The following is a 19,042-nucleotide window of genomic DNA, read 5'->3' as shown; positions in this document are numbered from 1 at the left end:
CCAAACTCACTGTCAGATCACATGTCTGTGGCCACAGCATGAACCACAAAAATCATATATCCACTATTTCGTTTAGAATATATTTTTTCTTGTTTTCCTCCTCTAAAAACTATGTGCGTGTTATGGTCTGGTGCGTGTTATAGAGCAAAAAATACGGTACTTAATTCGTTCCGGAGGTCCGTTCTTAACCTGAAACTGTTCTTAACCTGAAGCACCACTTTAGCTCATGGGGCCTCCTGCTGCCGCCGCGCCACCAGAGCACGATTTCTGTTCTCATCCTGAAGCAAAGTTCTTAACCCGAGGTAATATTTCTAGGTTAGTGGTGTCTGTAACCTGAAGCGTATGTACCCTGAAGCGTATGTAACCCGAGGTACCACTGTATTTTAAAGTTATTGTGGCGGGTCAGATTATTATGTGTTGGAAGCCACCCAGAATGGCTTGGGCTACTCAGTCAGATGGGCGGGGTACGAATAATAAAATTATTACTATTATTATTTCCAGTGGGGCGGGGGGGGTGAGGTTTGCAGCCATGCGAGGTCTCCAAAAACAAGGGAAGAAAGTGTGTTTGTGTCATAGGCTTTATGGACTTGCTAAAATTCAGATGCAAGCTTTGAGTTGCATATAACTCTCTTTCCAGGATATACCTGCTGAGCAGAAAATGAAGATGAGATCATAGATTTCCTAAGTGTCTGGACTAGATGCAAATCCAGTAGTTAAATGTTCACAGCAAGGTCTAAGCTGTGGTTCTGAGTGTGCTTGCTGTGGGGTGTGTGCACTGCATTATTTTATGCAATGAGATCATCTGAACATAACCCTGTATGGGAAGTTTTAAATGTCTGGTGTTTTGTTAAGTTTTTATATTCTGTTGGAAGCCGCCCAGAGTGGCTGGGGCAACCCAGTCAGATGGGCGGTGTATAAGTAATAAATTAACATCATTGTCATCAACATCTCCAAAGGTGTTTTGCGGCAGAGTTCTAATTACACAAAAAGTACAGGTAGTCATGTTGGTCCAGTTAAAACAACAACAACCCAAAGCTGAATGCTTTTTATTAGACTAAGCCTAATGACCCATCTCATGAGCTGAAGGAAAAGTACTGGAGAACACAAAAGACTGCTCACAACTTTGTGACATTCTGGTTGGCCCTAATAGGGTATTACCCTATTGTGGTTTTTCAGTTTGTCCTAAGTCTGTTTTACTGAGAAGCTCAATGGCAGTTCAATGGGATTACTCCCTAGTAAGTGCAAAGCCCCTGTGTGCAAATACTGCCCTTTCCTATACATAGTTAGAACACACCTAAGCCTTGTTACACAATCCGCTTCATAGGTGTGAGCTGGGAGTGTGCACGGGATTTCAGATCTTACAAGGAAGTAAGTTGTTCTGGGTTCAGTGAGACTCACTTCCTGGAAAATTTGCATAGGATAACAGCTTTAATCTGGTAACTTGGCAGTAGCTTTTCACAAAGAATGGTCCCCCTCCCTTTTTTTAATTAGCTATCGCCCACCAAAGCAAAACTAGCAAAATATGGCTCACTTTTTAAGACTTCTTAGGTTATCCATGCTGTAGTTCAGACCGCCTTGCAGCCTAACCCATCTCACAGGGGTGATGTGAGGATGAAATTGATTATATATATAATCTGTTTTGGACACGGGTGGCACTGTGGGTTAAACCACAGAGCCTAGAACTTGCCAATCAGAAGGTCAGCAGTTCGAATCCCCGCGATGGGGTGAGCTCCCGTTGCTCGGTCCCTGCTCCTGCCAACCTAGCAGTTCAAAAGCACATCAAAGTGCAAGTAGATAAATAGGTACCACTCCAGCGGGAAGGTAAACGGTGTTTCCGTGCGCTGCTCTGGTTCGCCAGGAGCGGCTTAGTCATGCTCGCCACATGACCCGGAAGCTGTATGCCGGCTCTCTCAGCCAATAAAGCGAGATGAGTGCCGCAACCCCAGAGTCAGCTACGACGACCTAATGGCCAGGGGTCCCTTTACCTTTACCTTTTTATAATCTGTTTGCTTACGCGCCCACTGCTTTGCTTCCTTTCCTGGAAAAAAAAGGCGGGAGGAGAGATCTGCAACAAATCAATTGGTTCTGTGGAACATCTCAGAGTGTAAATGTCAGACAGGCACCAGCAACCTAGAGGAGTGATGTCTCATCTGACCACTAGATGGAGGATATTTCTTATTCCTGTCTGGGGTCTCTTGTCTGTTATAAATATTAATGAGGCACCCAGGAGTTGCTGATTCAACTTTTTCTCTGTTCCTGTGTGCTGAATTTAAAGGGGAAACGTGTCTATTTAAAGATGTACCCTTGCTTGAAAGAACAATCCTGTAAAATTGGCACTTCACAGACTTAACAGAAATAGGCAACAGTTATTTCTGCAACCTCGATCCTCCTTTTTCTAGTGGCTGTGGTTTTGAGATTTGCCATGATTCAGAAATTCACCTTGTTCACTGTGTCTTTTTCTTTTTAATTGCAGGGATGTGCCTTCGTGTACGTTTGTGCAGAGAAAATAAACAGAGCTTGCATGTGTGAGATGTCCAGCAGAATGGGAGGGGAACAAGCTACTCTGCAGAACAGGGTGTAAACTCCTGAGTCGTGGGTGCTCTTCAAGCTGGCTGGTGGTCCAAACTAGAGGTCACCAGCACTTTTCATGTCCAGGGGCACATTTGGAAGTCTAAGAAGTGGAAGCCAGTGTGGTGTAGTGGTTAAGAGCGGTGGACTCGTAATCTGGGGAACCAGGTTCGCGTCTCCGCTCCTCCACATGCAGCTGCTGGGTGACCTTGGGCTAGTCACACTTCTCTGAAGTCTCTCAGCCTCACTCACCTCACAGAGTGTTTGTTGTGAGGAAGGAAGGGAAAGGAGAATGTTAGCCACTTTGAGACTCCTTTGGGTAGTGATAAAGCGGGATATCAAATCCAAACTCTTCTTCTTCTTCTAAGAAACTCAAGGACACCACAAAATACCTAATTCACAGAAGTAAAAAGCTGGGGAGACCCCCACCCCAAAAATACAAAAACCCGGCAAAACATCAACACTCCCCCTAATAAATAAAGCTGACAAAAGGAAGCCCCTTCCCACACAAAAAAACCTGTCACAGACCCAACCAAAAACAACAACAAAAGCAGGGAGAGCTCATTTTAAACAAAACTAAAAATTTGAAAGCACAAGGAGTCTCGAGGGACACCAGGAGAGTATTTGAGGGTTCCATATTGCCCACAGGCTGTGTTTCCCCCCCCCACATGGGGGTACTAAATGGTACTCAGTACCGGCACCCCTTTTTTTCTAGAAGAAAAGCACTGCCCACAGGTACCAAGTTGGGGACCCAGCCACTAAACCAAAACAGCTACGTGTTTTCCTCGCAGGGGAAAATGTTGAAAGCAATTTACATAGTTTAATAGCTACTGACTGAAAATTCCTGTTAAGCTGGGTTGGTCTCCTTATGGCTGGAGAACTCAGGTTTGAGCATGAGATACTCAGCAGAGCATGGAGAAGGTCACTCTTCGGACTTTGGGGGAAGGAAGCAGAGCAATTTGAATGGAGGGATGCAAATTAGTAGCTGAAGTCCAGTGGGGGGGCGGAGTCCATTGTTTTTTGAGATTCTGCTGCTTGCTGTATGTACAGTGCCTGTTTGCTCCCACTGTGCTCTGCTTGCACGTGTTTAAATAAAGCAAGGACCCCATAAGTCCTCAGTGCTTTTTTCATCCTGGCTTGCTGGAACTTCACACCAAGTGGAAGTGGACTTCAATTCTAGAAAAGAAAGTTTGGGGGGCTATCCTTGCCACCCTTGTAGCAAACTAAGGCCTGGGGGTCGGATCCGGCCCAATCACCTTCTAAATCCGGCCCGTGGATGATCCAGGAATCAGCGTGTTTTTACATGAGTAGAATGTGTCCTTTTATTTAAAATGCATCTCTGGGTTATTTGTGGGGCCTGCCAGGTGTTTTTACATGAGTAGAAGGCGTGCTTTTATTTAAAATGCATCTCTGGTTTATTTGTGGGGCATAGGAATTCATTCATTCCCCCCCAAAATATATATATATATATATAGTCCAGCCCCCCCCCAAGGTCTGAGGGACAGAATAAGTTTGCTGACCCCTGGCTTAGCCCCACCAGTTCTTGCTGTTGTACTCTTGCCACATTTCTCGGTCCTGTGCATGAACAGATTTCTACAGAGAGGTCATTGTCTAAACCGAAAGAATCAGGAGGCTACACATGTTACAGCACTTGCGGTACCCACCCATCAACAGATGATGACTGTTGCCATCTTTGATGTACTGGTCACCTGTTTTGTGGTCAGGAGAGGGGAATGGGGGACTGCTTTGAATTCAGCACCTGTTCCTCCCTTCCTCCAGCTGGCGATCAGTGCTGTTGTAAGGGGTACTAAGATAACCTATAGAAAGGAAATCAAGTGCTAATGGCACTATCCTATCAGAGACAAGTCATGCTGAGTTCAGTAAGGCTTGCTCCCAGGTAAGTAGGTACAGTACAGGGTTTTTTTCTTTATTTTATTGAATTTATCTACCGCCCTATACGCAGAGGTCTCAGGGCGGTTCACAGAAAAGATTATGATATATAAAATCAAAATAAGAACAATAACACAAACATACACAGAGAGAGAGTCACATTTTAAAAGGGTATAGGATGTCCATCAGGTAAGCCAAAGAACTGGTTAAAAAGAAATGTTTTTGCTTGGCGCCTAAAGGTGTATAATGAAGGCACCAGGCAAACTTCCCTGGGGAGAGCATTCCACAGATGGGGAGCCACTGCAGAGAAGGCCCTGTTCTTGTGTTGCCACCCTCGGGACCTCTCAAGGAGTTGCAGCATATGTAATACAGTCATACCTCAGGTTGAAATAGCTTCGGGATGAGTATTTTTGGGTTGCGCTCCGCCATAGCTGTCAACTTCAGATTTGAAAATAAGGGATCAGCAGCCTCGAAAGTAAGGGATCAGCAGCCTCACCTGTTCCGGGGACAGTCTATGGGATATCTAACAATCCGGGATAGCAGCGGGAAGTAGCGGGAAACGGCACTGGAATAAGGGAATTTCCTGGGAAAAAAGGGAAGGTTGACAGCTATGCGCTCCACAGTGACCCGGAAGTAACGGAGCACATTACTTCTGGGTTTCACTGCTCGCGCATGCGCAGACGGTCAAAATGACGTCACGTGCATGCGTGGAAGCAGCGAATTGCGGCACGTGCAGACACACGGATGCGGGTTGTGTTCACTTCAGGATGTGAACAGGGCTGCAGAACGGATCCCGTTTGCATCCAGAGGTACAACTGTACTGCTATTACTTAAGTCATAAACCACTTTTATGATATAAGTCCGGAGAATCTGTCAGTTCTGACTGACCTGGATAAAGCTGATAGTACAAGGACTTTACACAATCACTTTTGTGCCTGGTATTTGAAGATTGCAGCCATGTGTGTGACGAGGAAAAGACAGCAAAATTAATTTGGTCTGTAAGTTGATTTTAAGCCAACTTTCAAAGAGATGTCTTTTTTTCAATGTATGTGAGAAATAAGACAATTCTATATTCTTGGCATAGCAACTACTCTTCATATTCTCTGCTTTTAAGCAAGGGGAGAATGCAGCCAAGAATGAAAAGGTTACAGGGTGCTGGGTGGCAGAGATCCTGTTTTAAATGCAGCTTGTTTCCAAGACTAGGCTGGTTGCCTAGGAAACTGCAGAAGGTGGAATTTGATGGTCTGTATGGCCAGACTGAGCGTCAGAGATGTGGGAAGAGTTTCAACGTAGGAAGGAGGGATGTCTCTGTGGAAGTAAAAGGAGACCTCGAAAAAGGAAAGTGGGGCAAAAATTGCGAACCATGAAGATTTATTGCCTAACAGAATTTTTAAAATGTGCAGTGGAGAAACAATATCAGTTTAAATTACGTATACAGTAAAACCCAGTGAAATATCTCTTTCAAGAACAATGAGGAAATCGGTATTGAATATGATGGTGCATCTTCTCAACATATATATGGAAGTAGTGTTTGTTTCCTTTTAAGAGCACATTCCATTTCCAATCAGTTCCCCCAGAAATAGGGAGGAAATTAGGATCTTTTAAATGTCACTCTGTTGACAGCATTCAGAAAATTAAACCCACCTCCTACAGCTGCATTGGCTTAGGAATACTGTGAGTGTTGGGAGTATCGGGTGTTGGGGGAGGGGTAGTACCTCTGGTGGGGGACACGTTGTGCTCCTCTTCTGGGGTAGTTTGTCCACCTTTGGTCCCCATCCTGCACTCAGTTCTTACCTATAGCTCCTAGGAGCCGTCAGCACGTGACAATAGCCGCACCCCAGGAAATGGCTTTGACAGGCCGGCTAAACTAGGTGAAGGTAGCCAATGGGTTTGAAACCCGCAGCTAGGGACATCCCCTGCACGCGAAGACCGGCTCCAGCAGATTGAGCAGACAAGACCATCAGTGGGTCCAACAGTCAAGAAGGCGGTTTCTGCACATGCCGCGGAAGGAAGTGAGGGGCAGACGGGGCTCGTCAACCTGGGAAGGTAGCCCTTCTAGGAGAAGGAAAACTCAGATCCTAAACCTCCACTGCCTTGCAAGACATCTTTGGGAGAAGAAAAGGCTAAGGTGCAAACCACGGGTAGGCAAACTAAGGCCTGGGGGCCGGATCCGGCCCAATTGCCTCCCAAATCTGGCCCACAGACGGTCTGGGAATCAGCATGTTTTTACATGAGTAGAATGTGTCCTTTTATTTAAAATGCATCTCTAGGTTATTTGTGGTTCCTGCCTGGTGTTTTTACATGAGTAGAATGTGTGCTATTATTTAAAATGCTTCTCTGGGTTATTTGTGGGGATAGGAATTCATTCATTATTATTTTTTTCAAAATATAGTCCGGCCCCCCACAAGGTCTGAGGGACAGTGGACCTGCCCCCTGCTGAAAAAGTTTGCTGACCCCTGGAGTAAACCCTACACAAATCTGGAGTGGAGTTCCTAAGATGGTTGGATGGCGCCTTCTACGCCTCCCTCCAGCAACTCCTGCAGCCAAACTGGTGCCAAACGTCTTGCTCTGCTTTCCTTTGGACCACATCAGTGAGGCCAAGAAGGGGGTCGTGTTAGCTAAGCAGCCCAGGACCTTCATTCACGCTGCCCAGGCTTGCGCCCCAGGGAGGCCGCTTTGGTGCTGCTAACACAGCGGTTTGACTTCACCCCCGGAGGCACACTCCATTGCCTCTCGAGGCAGACGGATGCCAAGAACTCTGGGTGTCATCAAAGTTGCACTGTTAATTATATAATAGGCCTTTTCGGGAGTGGTGGTGAATCCAGGACTGCAGTTTTGGGTTTGGCTGATCCTTGCCGCCACCAAGATGACAGGCCTGGAAAGTCCAGTTTTTTAAAGAGGCGAGCTACACAGACGAGTGCTGCTTTTGCTCAACTCTCTTTCAGACTGCAGGGGGTTAAACACCCTTTCAGACACTCCCTCCCCTTCTTTCTCCTACAGGAAAACCTCTCCCTACATGTGCATGTGTTGGGAAGGCAGTTTGTCAGGAATCCCAGCACATTTGGACACAGCAAAATACAATATCCATGGAGTGCTGTTCTGTGGTTCCCTCATATATCTAGAGGAAACATGTCAAACAGAAGACGTGTGTATCGCAATAATAGACCAAAATTGGCTCATATGCAGCAGAGAGCATCCTATGCTGTCTGTATAATCAATATTTGACAGTGCTGTATTGAGCTATATAAGGCAAGGCAGGATTACTCTGTTCCTTGGAAAAGGAATAAAGAATATCGTTGACAAAATTCTATGCTCAGGTATAAAGATTTGCTTTGCAAATAAAACAGCAAAGTCTTGTCTCACAAATATGGAAAACATGAGGTTATACATACCGGTAGGTGTTTCTTGATAATACTTTTATTTTTACACTTGATTTTAGCCAAAAGGCCGAGAAGCTGTGCTCCTTCACACTCCCTTCCTAATAATAATAATAATAATAATTATCATTATTATTATTTATACACCACCCATCTGGGTATAACATTTTAATCTTTGGTCCTTGTTTCTATCTTTTAAAGTATGCATGATATAATCACCTTTTAATTACTAGGGGTTTTTTATCCCTTACCTGTTTTAAGTCTTATGTGTTCAGTTTATTTGTTGTTGTTTTTTAATCTTATGCTGGTCTGTGACTAAAATAAAATTGAATACTGATACTTTTATTTTTATTTCAATTTCTTCCAATTTTTTTGGAAATCCTGTAGTCTGGGAGTTGTGTCACTTACAAAAGGAATATAAGGGTATTTTTAAAACAAAACAAAAAAACAAAAAAAACCCCAGCCTGGTAGTTTAGCAGAATATCTGACATTTTAATAATCATCATCATCATCATCATCATCATCATCATCATCATAATTTATTTATACCCCGCCCATCTGGCTGGGTTTCCCCAGCCACTCTGGGTGGCTTCCAACTGAATATTAAAAACAGTACAGCATCAAACATTAAAAACTTCCCTAAAGAGGGCTGCCTTCAGATGACTTTTAAAAGTAAAATAGTTGTTTATTGCTTTGACATCTGCTGGGAGGGCATTCCACAGGGCAGGCGCCACTACCGAGAAGGCCCTCTGCCTGGTTCCCTGTAACCTTACTTCTCGCAATGAGGGAACCGCCAGAAGGCCCTCAGCGCTGGATCTCAGTGTCCGGGCTGAACGCTGGGGGTGGAGATGCTCCTTCAGGTATACTGGACCGAGGCCTTTTTAATTATATATTGCTCTATTCCATTTTAGAACGCTTGTATGTGTCGGCGGTTCGAATCCCTGTGACGGGGTGAGCTCCCATTGCTCGGTCCCTGCTCCTGCCAACCTAGCAGTTCGAAAGCACGCCAAAGTGCAAGTAGATAAATAGGTACCGCTCCGGCGGGAAGGTAAACGGTGTTTCCATGCGCTGCTCTGGTTCACCAGAAGTGGCTTAATCATGCTGGCCACATGACCCAGAAGCTGTATGCCGGTTCCCTTGGCCAATAAAGCGAGATGAGCGCCGCAACCCCAGAGTCAGCCACGACTGGACCTAATGGTCAGGGGTCCCTTTACCTTTTACCTTTACGTGTTTTAAGATTATACGGACTTTTATCTGCTACAAAATTGCATTTTCTATTTGTTGTAACTTGTCCTGGGATTTCCTTGAGAAGGGCGGGTAATAAATCTTATAAATGATAACCAAGAATTGAAAATAGTGAATACTCAAGGGATAAGAATTGGTAATTGGCTTCTTAAGTAGTAAGGAGGAGCATTAAATTTCACCCAATTTTATTTGAAGGTCAATTACACTTATGTTCAGCGAGGCTTCACTCCCAAGCGTAATCTTGGATTTGCAGTTTCGCTTGTCTTGTTTCTTCGGAAGGAAGATCCACTGTGTTCAGTAAGGTGGATAGTTTTATGGGAATGGAGAATAAGCGCTATTAAATTCGGTGGATCTGCCCCACCCCCGGAGTAAACATACAGACCAGATCGAAACGTGATACAGTTATAGTTCTAGCTGGCTAGAAAACAAAGGGGGAAAATAAGCTGCTCCTTTTAGCCACTTGCTTTTGTTGTTGTCTGTCTGCTGAGCACACAGAAACAGGATGAAACGCGTTGCTGCTGCTAATAGTAGGTTTGAGATAAAGCGCTGCTGCGATCAGCCACTCAGGCTGCGTTGCGAGGAATATGGTGTGATACAATTCACGCCCTCTGCCTTCCCTTCCTCCACAGGCACAGCAGCAAAATATGCAAGAGAGCAAATACCAAACTGTTACCCCCTGGCTTGGATCGTTTCATCCTCTTTGCAGGGAGGGAGGGAAGACAAGGCGGAGTTCCCCTCCCAGTGACGATCTGGCAGCCCTGAGTCACCCCTCCCGATATTATGTTGCTCGAAAGCAGCTCCGTTGCCAGCTTGAAATGTAGCCTCTCATCCCTGGAAGATGGGAAGCTGACCTCATCATTGTCTCTAGTCTAGAACACCGGGCAAGGCGTGGACGGGAAAAGAGAAGACACCGATTAGCAACAGTGTTTATTGGCTGGGAAGGAAAGAAGTGCTGCGTCCTCAGAAAAGACTTTAAAAATGAACCCAATACCTTCTGAGACCTTATTTGCAATCATCATCATCATCAATTAAAATAAAAAAAAACCCATGGCGGTGAATAACATAACATCAGCAATAAAATTATACCCACGAATCGCACTGCAAATCAAACGAGATTGATGCATCTACATAGCTGAATCGCTCCTCAGGGAAATACTGGGTTAGCCGTTTAGATAACCCAGGTCATGTAAAACGCTCCAGACGGAGCAAAAGATCTTCTTGAGACTGATGACTGAATGCATTTGTTCTGGAAGCAGCCTTACCCTTTAATGATGAATTATCCGGCTGAAATTCATCATTTGTTTTTGTTTTTTGAAGGTATGCGTGATACCTAGACAGCATCCTAAAAAGCAGAGACATCACCTTGCCAGCAAAGGTCCGTATAGTTAAAGCTATGGTTTCCCCCAGTAGTGATGTATGGAAGTGAGAGCTGGACCATAAAGAAGGCTGATCGCGGAAGAATGGATGCTTTTGAATTATGGTGCTGGAGGAGACTCTTGAGAGTCCCATGGACTGCAAGAAGATCAAACCTCTCCATTCTGAAGGAAATCAGCCCTGGGTGCTCACTGGAAGGACAGATCCTGAAGCTGAGGCTCCAATACTTTGGCCACCTCATGAGAAGAGAAGACTCCCTGGAAAAGACCCTGATATTGGGAAAGATGGAGGGCACAAGGAGAAGGGGACGACAGAGGACAGGCGTGCCTGGCGTGCTCTGGTCCAGGGGGTCACGAAGAGTCGGACACGACTAAACGACTAAACAACAACAACAGTGCATTGCCTTGTATCTTGCTTTTGATCCAAGGAGCAAAGAGAATCAAAGCGCTTATTTGGCTATGGTCCCCGAACCAGCTTTTAAAAAACTTCTTATTCCAAATTATTTGGAGCATTGTAGCTGGGATGACAAAGGGCCTTGCGGGTTTTGTTCAGTTGTATGACCAGCTCCTCCTCATTTTGTTCACGTGAACTAGCCTGCTTCCAGCCACACCCGGTGCCAACCCAGATATAGCTGTGGATCTGACTCGAGAGCTTAAAAGGCGCCGTGGTCCTTGCCTCCTCCCACCACCACCTTGCTAACAGGGAGACTCGTCCTCATTCAAGTCACCCACCGTTATGCAGCCACCCCACTGGTCTCGCTCGCTGATAAACACGCCCAGACTCGTGTTTCCGCCTGCAGAAATGGGGAGCCAGGCAGGGGAGAGAGTGGCCTGGCCTTGCACCTTGGCATACCAGGCCTCGATCTCGGGAAAGCACGTGGGGAGAAGGACGGCCAAGAGAAACTGCAGCAGAGGCCGCGCCCGAGCGCGCTGCCTGCCTGCCACCTTGCAGCGTTGGCAGCTGCAAACGGGGGGCAGGGGGGGGGGCTTCTCTTAAGAAACAAAAGGATGGGGGGGGGAGCCGGAGGGCGCGGCCGGATGCTGCAAATGCCAGAGCCCTGCGCGCAGCAGATTCTTTTTCTCTTCCCTTCCTCCTCTGTCCCTGACCCCATCACGTTATCTTTTCTCACTGGGGGAGTAGAGAACAAAACCACTCCACTCCATCCTTTAAAAGAAGAACAAGAAGAAGAGTCGGGGGGATGTTTCGACTCCAAGTATATTTCAGGGGGAAAGTCCTGCTGGAGACAGAGAGGGACGAGGATGGAGGCTGTTTCTGTTCCTCCGGTCCATTTCAACTTGAAGCTTCCAGCCGCCTTTAAATACATGGGGCGTCGCCAAGGAGGGGCAGGGCGTAGCTAGGATTTTTGTTAGGGGGCAGGCCTCTTATTGGGGAGGGGGGAGAACTTCAGTTGGCTATATATTTGTATTTATTTTGTTGTTGTATTTATTAATTGTATTAATAAAATATTAATTGTGTTTATTAATTATACCGCCCTATAGGGGCCCTCAGGGCGGTTCACATAATAAAATAAAGATATAAAACCAAAAAATACATAATAAAAATAAAACAACGACCCAATAGCCCCCCCCCTACAAAAAGCACATTTTAAAAGAGGATAGGATTTTTATTGATTTTGGGTGGCAGCTGCCCCACCCTGTTCCCCCCCCTACACCAATATACAGTACAGTGGTACCTCGGGTTAAGTACAGTGGTACCTCTGGTTACGTACTTAATTCGTTCAGGAGGTCTGTTCTTAACCTGAAACTGTTCTTAACCTGAGGTACCACTTTAGCTAATGGGGCCTCCCACTGCCGCTGCGCCGCCGGAGCACGATTTCTGTTCTCATCCTGGAGCAAAGTTCTTAACCCGAGGTACTATTTCTGGGTTAGCGGAGTCTGTAACCTGAAGCGTATTTAACTCGAGGTACCACTGTATATATATATCAGAAAGCGAAGGGAGAGGAGAGATGGGTCAGCAATTACGATATGACAGACAACCTCGAAGCAAATGAGTGCATTCTAATAAAAAATAAAAATAAAATCAACCGGGGGTGGGGGAGAGGGGATGTACGGACTTCTGCGGATCCGTCGTCTCCCCCCGTCCCCCCCCCATCCGCCGTCAGCTACTGGGAGCATTACATCACCCGAGCCGAGGAGGCAGCTGTGAATGGGAGTAGGTGGGGCTTGGGCTGCAGAAAGGCGGGGATCGGCGCTCCCCGTATAAAAAGCAGCTCCCGGCCGAGGCGCTCCCTGTTGCTTGTTGCCGGTGCTGAAGAGAGCCGAGGTCAGGCAGGTGGGCGCGCCGGAGGCAGAAGCGGCCAGCGAGTGGGGGGTCAGCCCGGAGTCAAGCCGTCGCCATGCGTGAGATCGTGCACATCCAGGCCGGCCAGTGTGGCAACCAAATAGGGGCGAAGGTATGGTCTGGACCAGGGGAGGACAGGGGGCGCGTCTCTATTGTTACGCGCGCTGCAGGGAGCCGCCAACTCCAGGCGTTCCACGCGTCTCTAACTCGGGTGGGGTTCAATGACCTCGGCCTCCTGCGCATCAAAGGAGCCTATTCATCAACTCAGCATTCTCTCTCTTTTTTTTTTTATGTCTTCGTCTCACAATTTTGAGAGATGTATTCTTCACCACCTCGACCCCCGCTCGGGTCTGCTTCCTCGACGGCGCGTTCATCCTACGCTGCAGCCGGTTCCTTTATTACACGCCCCTTGCAGAGGGGAGGGAGGAGAATAGAAAATGCTGGTCGCGATTGATAGCCACATTTGTTGCCTTTGATGTGTGAGCTGCTAGCAGGAACCGGCGCTCTAATAAGGGGTCTAGAAAAAGGCGTTTCCTCATCCCGTCTTGTAGGCACTTCGTGCTTTGAGTCAGCGCTCATGTCACCAAATCACAATCACACACACACACACACACAGTTCGAAATCGGGATGTTGGGTTTTTTTGGGGGGGGGGATTGGACTGGATCTGGTGCTTCAACAATAATTTTATTTATACCCCGCCCATATGGCTGGGCTTCACCAGCCGCTTGTTATATTTTTGACAAGTAAGGGTAGCTGGTAACTCAATTCCCAGCCACACCCTCAGTGCTGGTACAGAGACAATATAGCCTTCAGTAAGTCGAGGGGGTCTATAGTCATCTCTAGGCTCACTGGTATCCTCACTCCTAATACGGCATTGGGCTAAATTCTGCAGTAAAGGGGATTTTAACGTTCAATGAAAGGTACTCCGTCTCCATGTTGCTTCCCTTGTGTAGGTGGACTGTCACAGGTGCTTTCTCTGAATTCAGTTTGGGTAGATCATATGAGGCTATTATTTTGAGCTTGTCTTGTTTGGGGATCTGGTGGCTTTCTGCTTCCCTTCTGTGGAAGGGAATGAAGAAATACTGAATTCTCTTTGAAAATATTTAGAGTTGGCGCTACCACCTTGGCAGGCTATGCAGTAATAGTGTGGTCCACGCAGCATGTATCTCGAGGCTCTCAAGTGAATGGAAAGTGTTCTTTGATCTTCTGCAACATTGCAGGGAATTATTTCGGTGAGCATAAAGCACATACACACCCCACCTTGCTTTCTCAGAAAAGATTGTCACAGATCTGGGGACACATGTCCACTGGTCCTTTCATAAGGGAGTTTCCCTAGCAGCTTCTAAGGTTACCTTATCAAGGATATGAAGCAAAGAGTGGCTTTCTGCTGCCATTTAGGTTATGATCATGGGCAGAGAGGCTGGTGCTGGTTTGGAACAGCACCAGGAGACAATAGCCTTTCTAGCGCCGCTAAGGTGGGGCGCAAGTGGGTGTGTACATGGGCTGGGTGGCACCTTTTCCTCCCCACTCCTCCACACAACGAAAGATTATCATTCAATTTTTAAATACAGTTAAAATTGAACAACACCAAGAGCATTCAAGACAGAGGCTTGAATTACAAAAGACAGAGCAGAGAAAATACCAACAAACATAAGGAGTGATTTATTTATTTTTAAGGAAAGCAGCACTGAAAAATCTTCTGCAGCCGTCCTTTTCTCACTGCCCACCATGCAACATATTTCAGAATTATAAACGGAGATTTTAAAGAGCTGTCAATGGCATCCTGGCGCAGTGTGGCTTCCTTTGTGGGTTGCATGTGGAGTATCGCAGCGGTGCTGTTTCTTTGTGCTTCGAGCCGCTGTCAAGGCAGCCACCTGGGCTGCAAGAGCCGTTAAGCGTTTGCCTTGATCTGCCTCATTTCCCACGGCAGAAGCTCTTTTCAGCTGGGAATCTGGCAGTCCTGACAACGGGATTTTGGCAAGGCGTGCCAGCAAGCGGCATGTGGTTTTTTGGGGGGGAGGGGCGTCAGCCTTCTAGGCATTTCAAAGGCAGTTGCTAATAGCTCTCCAAAATTCCCATTCCAGTTCTGGGAAGTCATCAGCGACGAGCACGGAATTGACCCCACCGGCAGCTACCACGGAGACAGCGACCTACAGCTAGAGAGGATCAACGTCTACTACAATGAAGCGACTGGTAACCTTGGGGAGGGAGCTGGGTGGGTGTGTGGATGTGGGTGTGAGAGAGAGGGAGGCCGGGGAGGAAAGCTGCTGATAGATTCTTCAAAAAATGTCACGGGCACTGGGAGAGCAGCGTGACAAAACCCTGGCAAGCCGGGGCCTTTAAGCAGCTATTGAAATCCTTGGCAACGCTTTAATGCCTACTTAAAATTCAAGCCTGGTTTCATTAGGCCGTTCCCTTTAAATCTGCACCTCCCCCACTCCTTTTATCTGTTTAGAGAGTTGCTGTGTCTCTCCGGTGAATAGTAATGAGGTTGCCAAGAGCATAGGAGCTGCCTTGTGTTGGGTTTTGTGCGGATTCCCCTCCCCTCCCCAGCCCACGAAATCTGCTGACAGCAGGTCTGTAAAGCTGAGTGTCTTTTGTCCTTTCCCCACCACCACCACTGCAGGTAACAAGTACGTGCCCCGTGCCATCCTTGTGGACTTGGAGCCTGGCACAATGGACTCAGTCAGGTCTGGACCTTTTGGGCAGATCTTTAGACCTGACAACTTTGTCTTTGGTAAGTGTTTCAGCATGGCTGTTCTAAAACGGGTGGCCCAAGCGAAAATGAACTCGGAAGCTCAGCTCCTCTCTGCCTAGATCAAGGGTTTGCTGGCTAGAAATCTACCAATCTGTTCCAGTTCACCTCCAGTACCTTCTCTTCTCCTCTCCTAGGCAAAGCGTGAGTGCTACAGTCAGCTTGGCTTGAAGCCAATTGGCATTCACTGCCATCAGCATGTGCGGTCCTCTTTAAAGTTGTCAGGCATCAATCTCTGCGTAGGGTTCTGCCATTATGAGCTTTCACAATAGGAGTAGGATGGGCAAGTATGCATTTCCTGTTTCCCATGTATTGGCAGAAAAATGGGTCAAGGGATCATTCCTGCATCACCTCCCACAGTGAAATGGGTGAGATATTCTGGGATTTGGGGCATATTGCCGCAAGAGAAAGGGCAGCCTTCTCTCCCTGCTTAACAGCTCAACCAGAACACAGTGTGGATAGGTCAGTCGATAGAGCATGAGACGCTTAATCGCAGGGTTGTGAGTTCAAGGCACACATTGGGTGAAAGATCCCTGCATTGCAGGGAGTTGGACTAGATGACCCTTGGTGTCCCTTCCAACTCTACAGTTCTATGATTCTATGTGTGGCCAATGTCGGATGCCAGAGACTGGTCTGACTCAGACAAGGAAGGCAGGCAGTCACAGAGCAGCCTTTAATGAGGAGGAAGGGGGTAATTGCCCCCCTTTCTTCAGTGTTCTCAGTAACAGAGAGAATAGTAGATTAAGAAACCTCGCAGTCAGAGGAGGAGATAGACAGCCCTGATAAAGTTGCTAGGCAACCAGGAGGGAGGGAGAGTTTGGAAGGCTCTTACTTTGAGAGTGGCGGGGATGTTCCTCCCTCCCCTCGGACTAGGAGGCAAGAAAGGGTTAAGGAGCAATGAAAGCACAGGGGCAGAAGGACAGGGAATCGGCGCGCTTCTTGCTGCGAAAGGGGAGGAGCTTCAGAGTGAACAACTGATACCTAGAGAGACGTTGGCTCAGTGCCGCACTCTTTGTGTTATTGTAAATAAACAGACTACAAACCTGTCAGAGGCTCATTAATTCTTTTTGGAAACTCCTGTCCATGTCTGCAGACCTGACACTATGATAGATTGACCATGGATCCCTGTTGCATGCAAATTTCTTGGCCAAGCGGTTTAGCGTTTGCATGCAAATAAATATTTGGAGAAGATATATGAAGGAAATACCAATGTTCTAGCACTTGATGGATTGCTTATCCAAGAACACAGCAGAACCATTTCTAAGGGCTGTTACAGACTGTGCCCCCCTGAAGAGGTCATAACCAAAATCTAAAAAGAAATGCACATTTTGGCTCCAGCTGGTTTGCTTTAGCAGTTCCACCCTTTATGCATTGAAAGTGTTGGCAGCTGTAGCTTCTGCCCGTTCATCACCTTTCTGCTTCCTCCTCTAGGCCAGAGTGGTGCTGGGAACAATTGGGCCAAGGGCCACTACACAGAAGGAGCTGAGCTGGTGGACTCTGTGTTGGATGTGGTAAGGAAGGAGTCAGAGAGCTGCGACTGCTTGCAGGGCTTTCAGTTGACCCATTCCCTGGGTGGTGGCACAGGCTCCGGGATGGGAACACTCCTCATCAGCAAGATCCGGGAGGAGTATCCCGACCGGATCATGAACACGTTCAGCGTGATGCCGTCCCCTAAGGTGTCGGACACAGTGGTGGAGCCCTACAATGCCACGCTGTCCGTCCACCAGCTGGTGGAGAACACGGATGAAACCTACTGTATTGACAATGAGGCCTTGTATGATATCTGCTTCCGCACTCTCAAACTCACCACTCCGACGTACGGGGACCTCAACCACTTGGTGTCGGCCACCATGAGTGGTGTCACCACCTGCCTGCGGTTCCCTGGCCAACTGAATGCCGACCTCCGCAAGCTGGCGGTCAACATGGTACCATTCCCTCGCCTGCACTTCTTCATGCCCGGCTTTGCTCCCCTCACGAGCCGCGGAAGCCAGCAGTATCGGGCCCTGACGGTGCCAGAGCTGACCCAGCAGATGTTCGATTCTAAGAACATGATGGCGGCCTGCGACCCACGCCACGGGCGCTACCTGACGGTGGCGGCCATTTTCCGGGGCAGAATGTCCATGAAGGAAGTGGACGAGCAAATGCTCAACGTCCAGAACAAGAACAGCAGCTACTTTGTCGAGTGGATCCCCAACAACGTGAAGACGGCCGTGTGCGACATCCCTCCGCGAGGCCTCAAGATGTCCGCCACCTTCATTGGCAACAGCACGGCCATCCAGGAGCTCTTCAAGAGGATCTCTGAGCAGTTCACGGCCATGTTCCGCCGAAAGGCCTTCCTGCACTGGTACACCGGAGAGGGCATGGATGAGATGGAGTTCACGGAGGCCGAGAGCAACATGAACGACCTGGTCTCCGAATACCAGCAATATCAAGACGCCACAGCGGACGAGCAAGGAGAGTTTGAGGAGGAAGGCGAGGAGGACGAGGCTTAGGATGGCGCTGGTTTAGTGCAGTGGGTCAAGTTTAATGCAATGGGGCAAGTGTTTTGGGGAACAGTCTGTTCAGCTCTGCTGATGCATGCTTTTTCAGTTCAACTTGGTGCTTTCTCTGCTGGCTTTGTCAGCAGATTTACTCGTTGTGTAACAGTAGTTGCAAAAGAGTTATGAAAAAGTCTTCTGTCTAAATGTCTGATACAAACATAAAAGGCATTTGTGTTTCACGCTGTTGTCTGGATTTTTTTATTTTGTTGTAAAACCGCAGAGCAGAAATGAAGCCAAGTCAGGGAACAATGGGAAATTATTATGCTACTTCTGCGACAGAAGTGTTGCAGCCGTCATGCAAGTAAATAAAAGTGAATGAACTGGACCAATTATCAGAATGCTACATACTCTTCCAATTAACATTTGGCACTGGAAAAGTATTTGACCAAGGAACAAACAGACATGTTCTTCGTAATATATTTAGATGATTATGCTCTCCTTGGGGTGCTAACACTATCTTAAAAGATAATGTTGATCGTCATCCTTAGGCTTCTTGGTGCGTTTCCTAATTGAGCAATGAGGGACCTGTGGTCTTCCAGATGTTGTTGGACTCCAACTCCCATCAGCCCCTGTGAGCATGGCGAGTGGGAATTTTAGTCCAACATCACTTGGAAGGTCACAGAATCCACACCCCTATTTAAGGAAGCTGGTGTATACTTTGAAGACAATGGCCAGAAACATGTTTTCAACAGTGTCGTAATAAGTCTAAAGCCCAAATAGTCCTGACATTAAGGAGTACTGTTGTCCATTGAAAAGTAAGTTGCTACCCCTAATTGATACAACAAGAATTACAGCACAAATTTCATTTTTCCTGCAGATGGTCCCTCAATAGAGGTGGTGTCTAAGTAACTGGTCTACCACAACTCAATTTAGGAACTGCACTCATGTTCATTACAGTGAGGAATTGTTTTCTTTTGCAATTAATTTAGTCAAGTTTTTTGTTTTTGTTTTTTAAAAACCTAATCACACTCATCTTCAAAGAGGAGAGTCA

The 19,042-nt window shown here is 47.1% G+C and overlaps 2 protein-coding genes across 3 annotated transcripts in view; both read left to right on the top strand.

Moving 5' to 3' along the window:
* The window catches only part of SLC22A23 (solute carrier family 22 member 23), a 110,559-nt gene extending 107,889 nt beyond the window's left edge, over positions 1-2,670 (top strand). The window contains exon 11 of the mRNA XM_082234393.1: positions 2,474-2,670. Coding sequence (XP_082090519.1) covers positions 2,474-2,510 — 37 coding nt within the window. The 3' untranslated portion in view covers positions 2,511-2,670. The remainder of the gene's footprint in view (positions 1-2,473) is intronic.
* Positions 2,671-12,695: 10,025 nt separating this feature from the next.
* On the top strand, positions 12,696-18,230 carry LOC309538728 (tubulin beta-2 chain). 2 transcript variants are annotated; one of them, XM_082234604.1, is made up of 4 exons: positions 12,696-12,867; positions 14,841-14,949; positions 15,383-15,493; positions 16,943-18,230. In XM_082234604.1, the coding sequence occupies exons 1-4, from the start codon at positions 12,811-12,813 to the stop codon at positions 18,001-18,003; spliced, it is 1,338 nt and encodes a 445-aa protein (XP_082090730.1). In that variant the 5' UTR covers positions 12,696-12,810; the 3' UTR covers positions 18,004-18,230. The 2 variants fall into 2 exon arrangements, with proteins under 2 accessions (XP_082090730.1, XP_082090729.1); XM_082234603.1 differs by lacking the exons at positions 12,696-12,867; positions 14,841-14,949 and having other exon boundaries at positions 15,371-15,493; positions 16,943-18,027; positions 18,068-18,230.
* Positions 18,231-19,042: the final 812 nt, after the last annotated feature.

Source organism: Podarcis vaucheri, assembly GCF_965113315.1.
Source record: "Podarcis vaucheri genome assembly, chromosome: 8".
Taxonomy (NCBI): Eukaryota; Metazoa; Chordata; class Lepidosauria; order Squamata; family Lacertidae; genus Podarcis; species Podarcis vaucheri.
This window is presented reverse-complemented; position numbering and strand designations above follow the sequence as displayed.

Bases quoted from the DNA above. Each gene is read 5' to 3' on its own strand.
- LOC309538728 (XM_082234604.1), top strand. From the start codon at position 12,811: ATGCGTGAGATCGTGCACATCCAGGCCGGCCAGTGTGGCAACCAAATA. The intron at 14,950-15,382 runs GTAACCTTGGGG...CCACCACTGCAG, and splicing joins CTACTACAATGAAGCGACTG to GTAACAAGTACGTGCCCCGT. The intron at 15,494-16,942 runs GTAAGTGTTTCA...TTCCTCCTCTAG, and splicing joins ACCTGACAACTTTGTCTTTG to GCCAGAGTGGTGCTGGGAAC.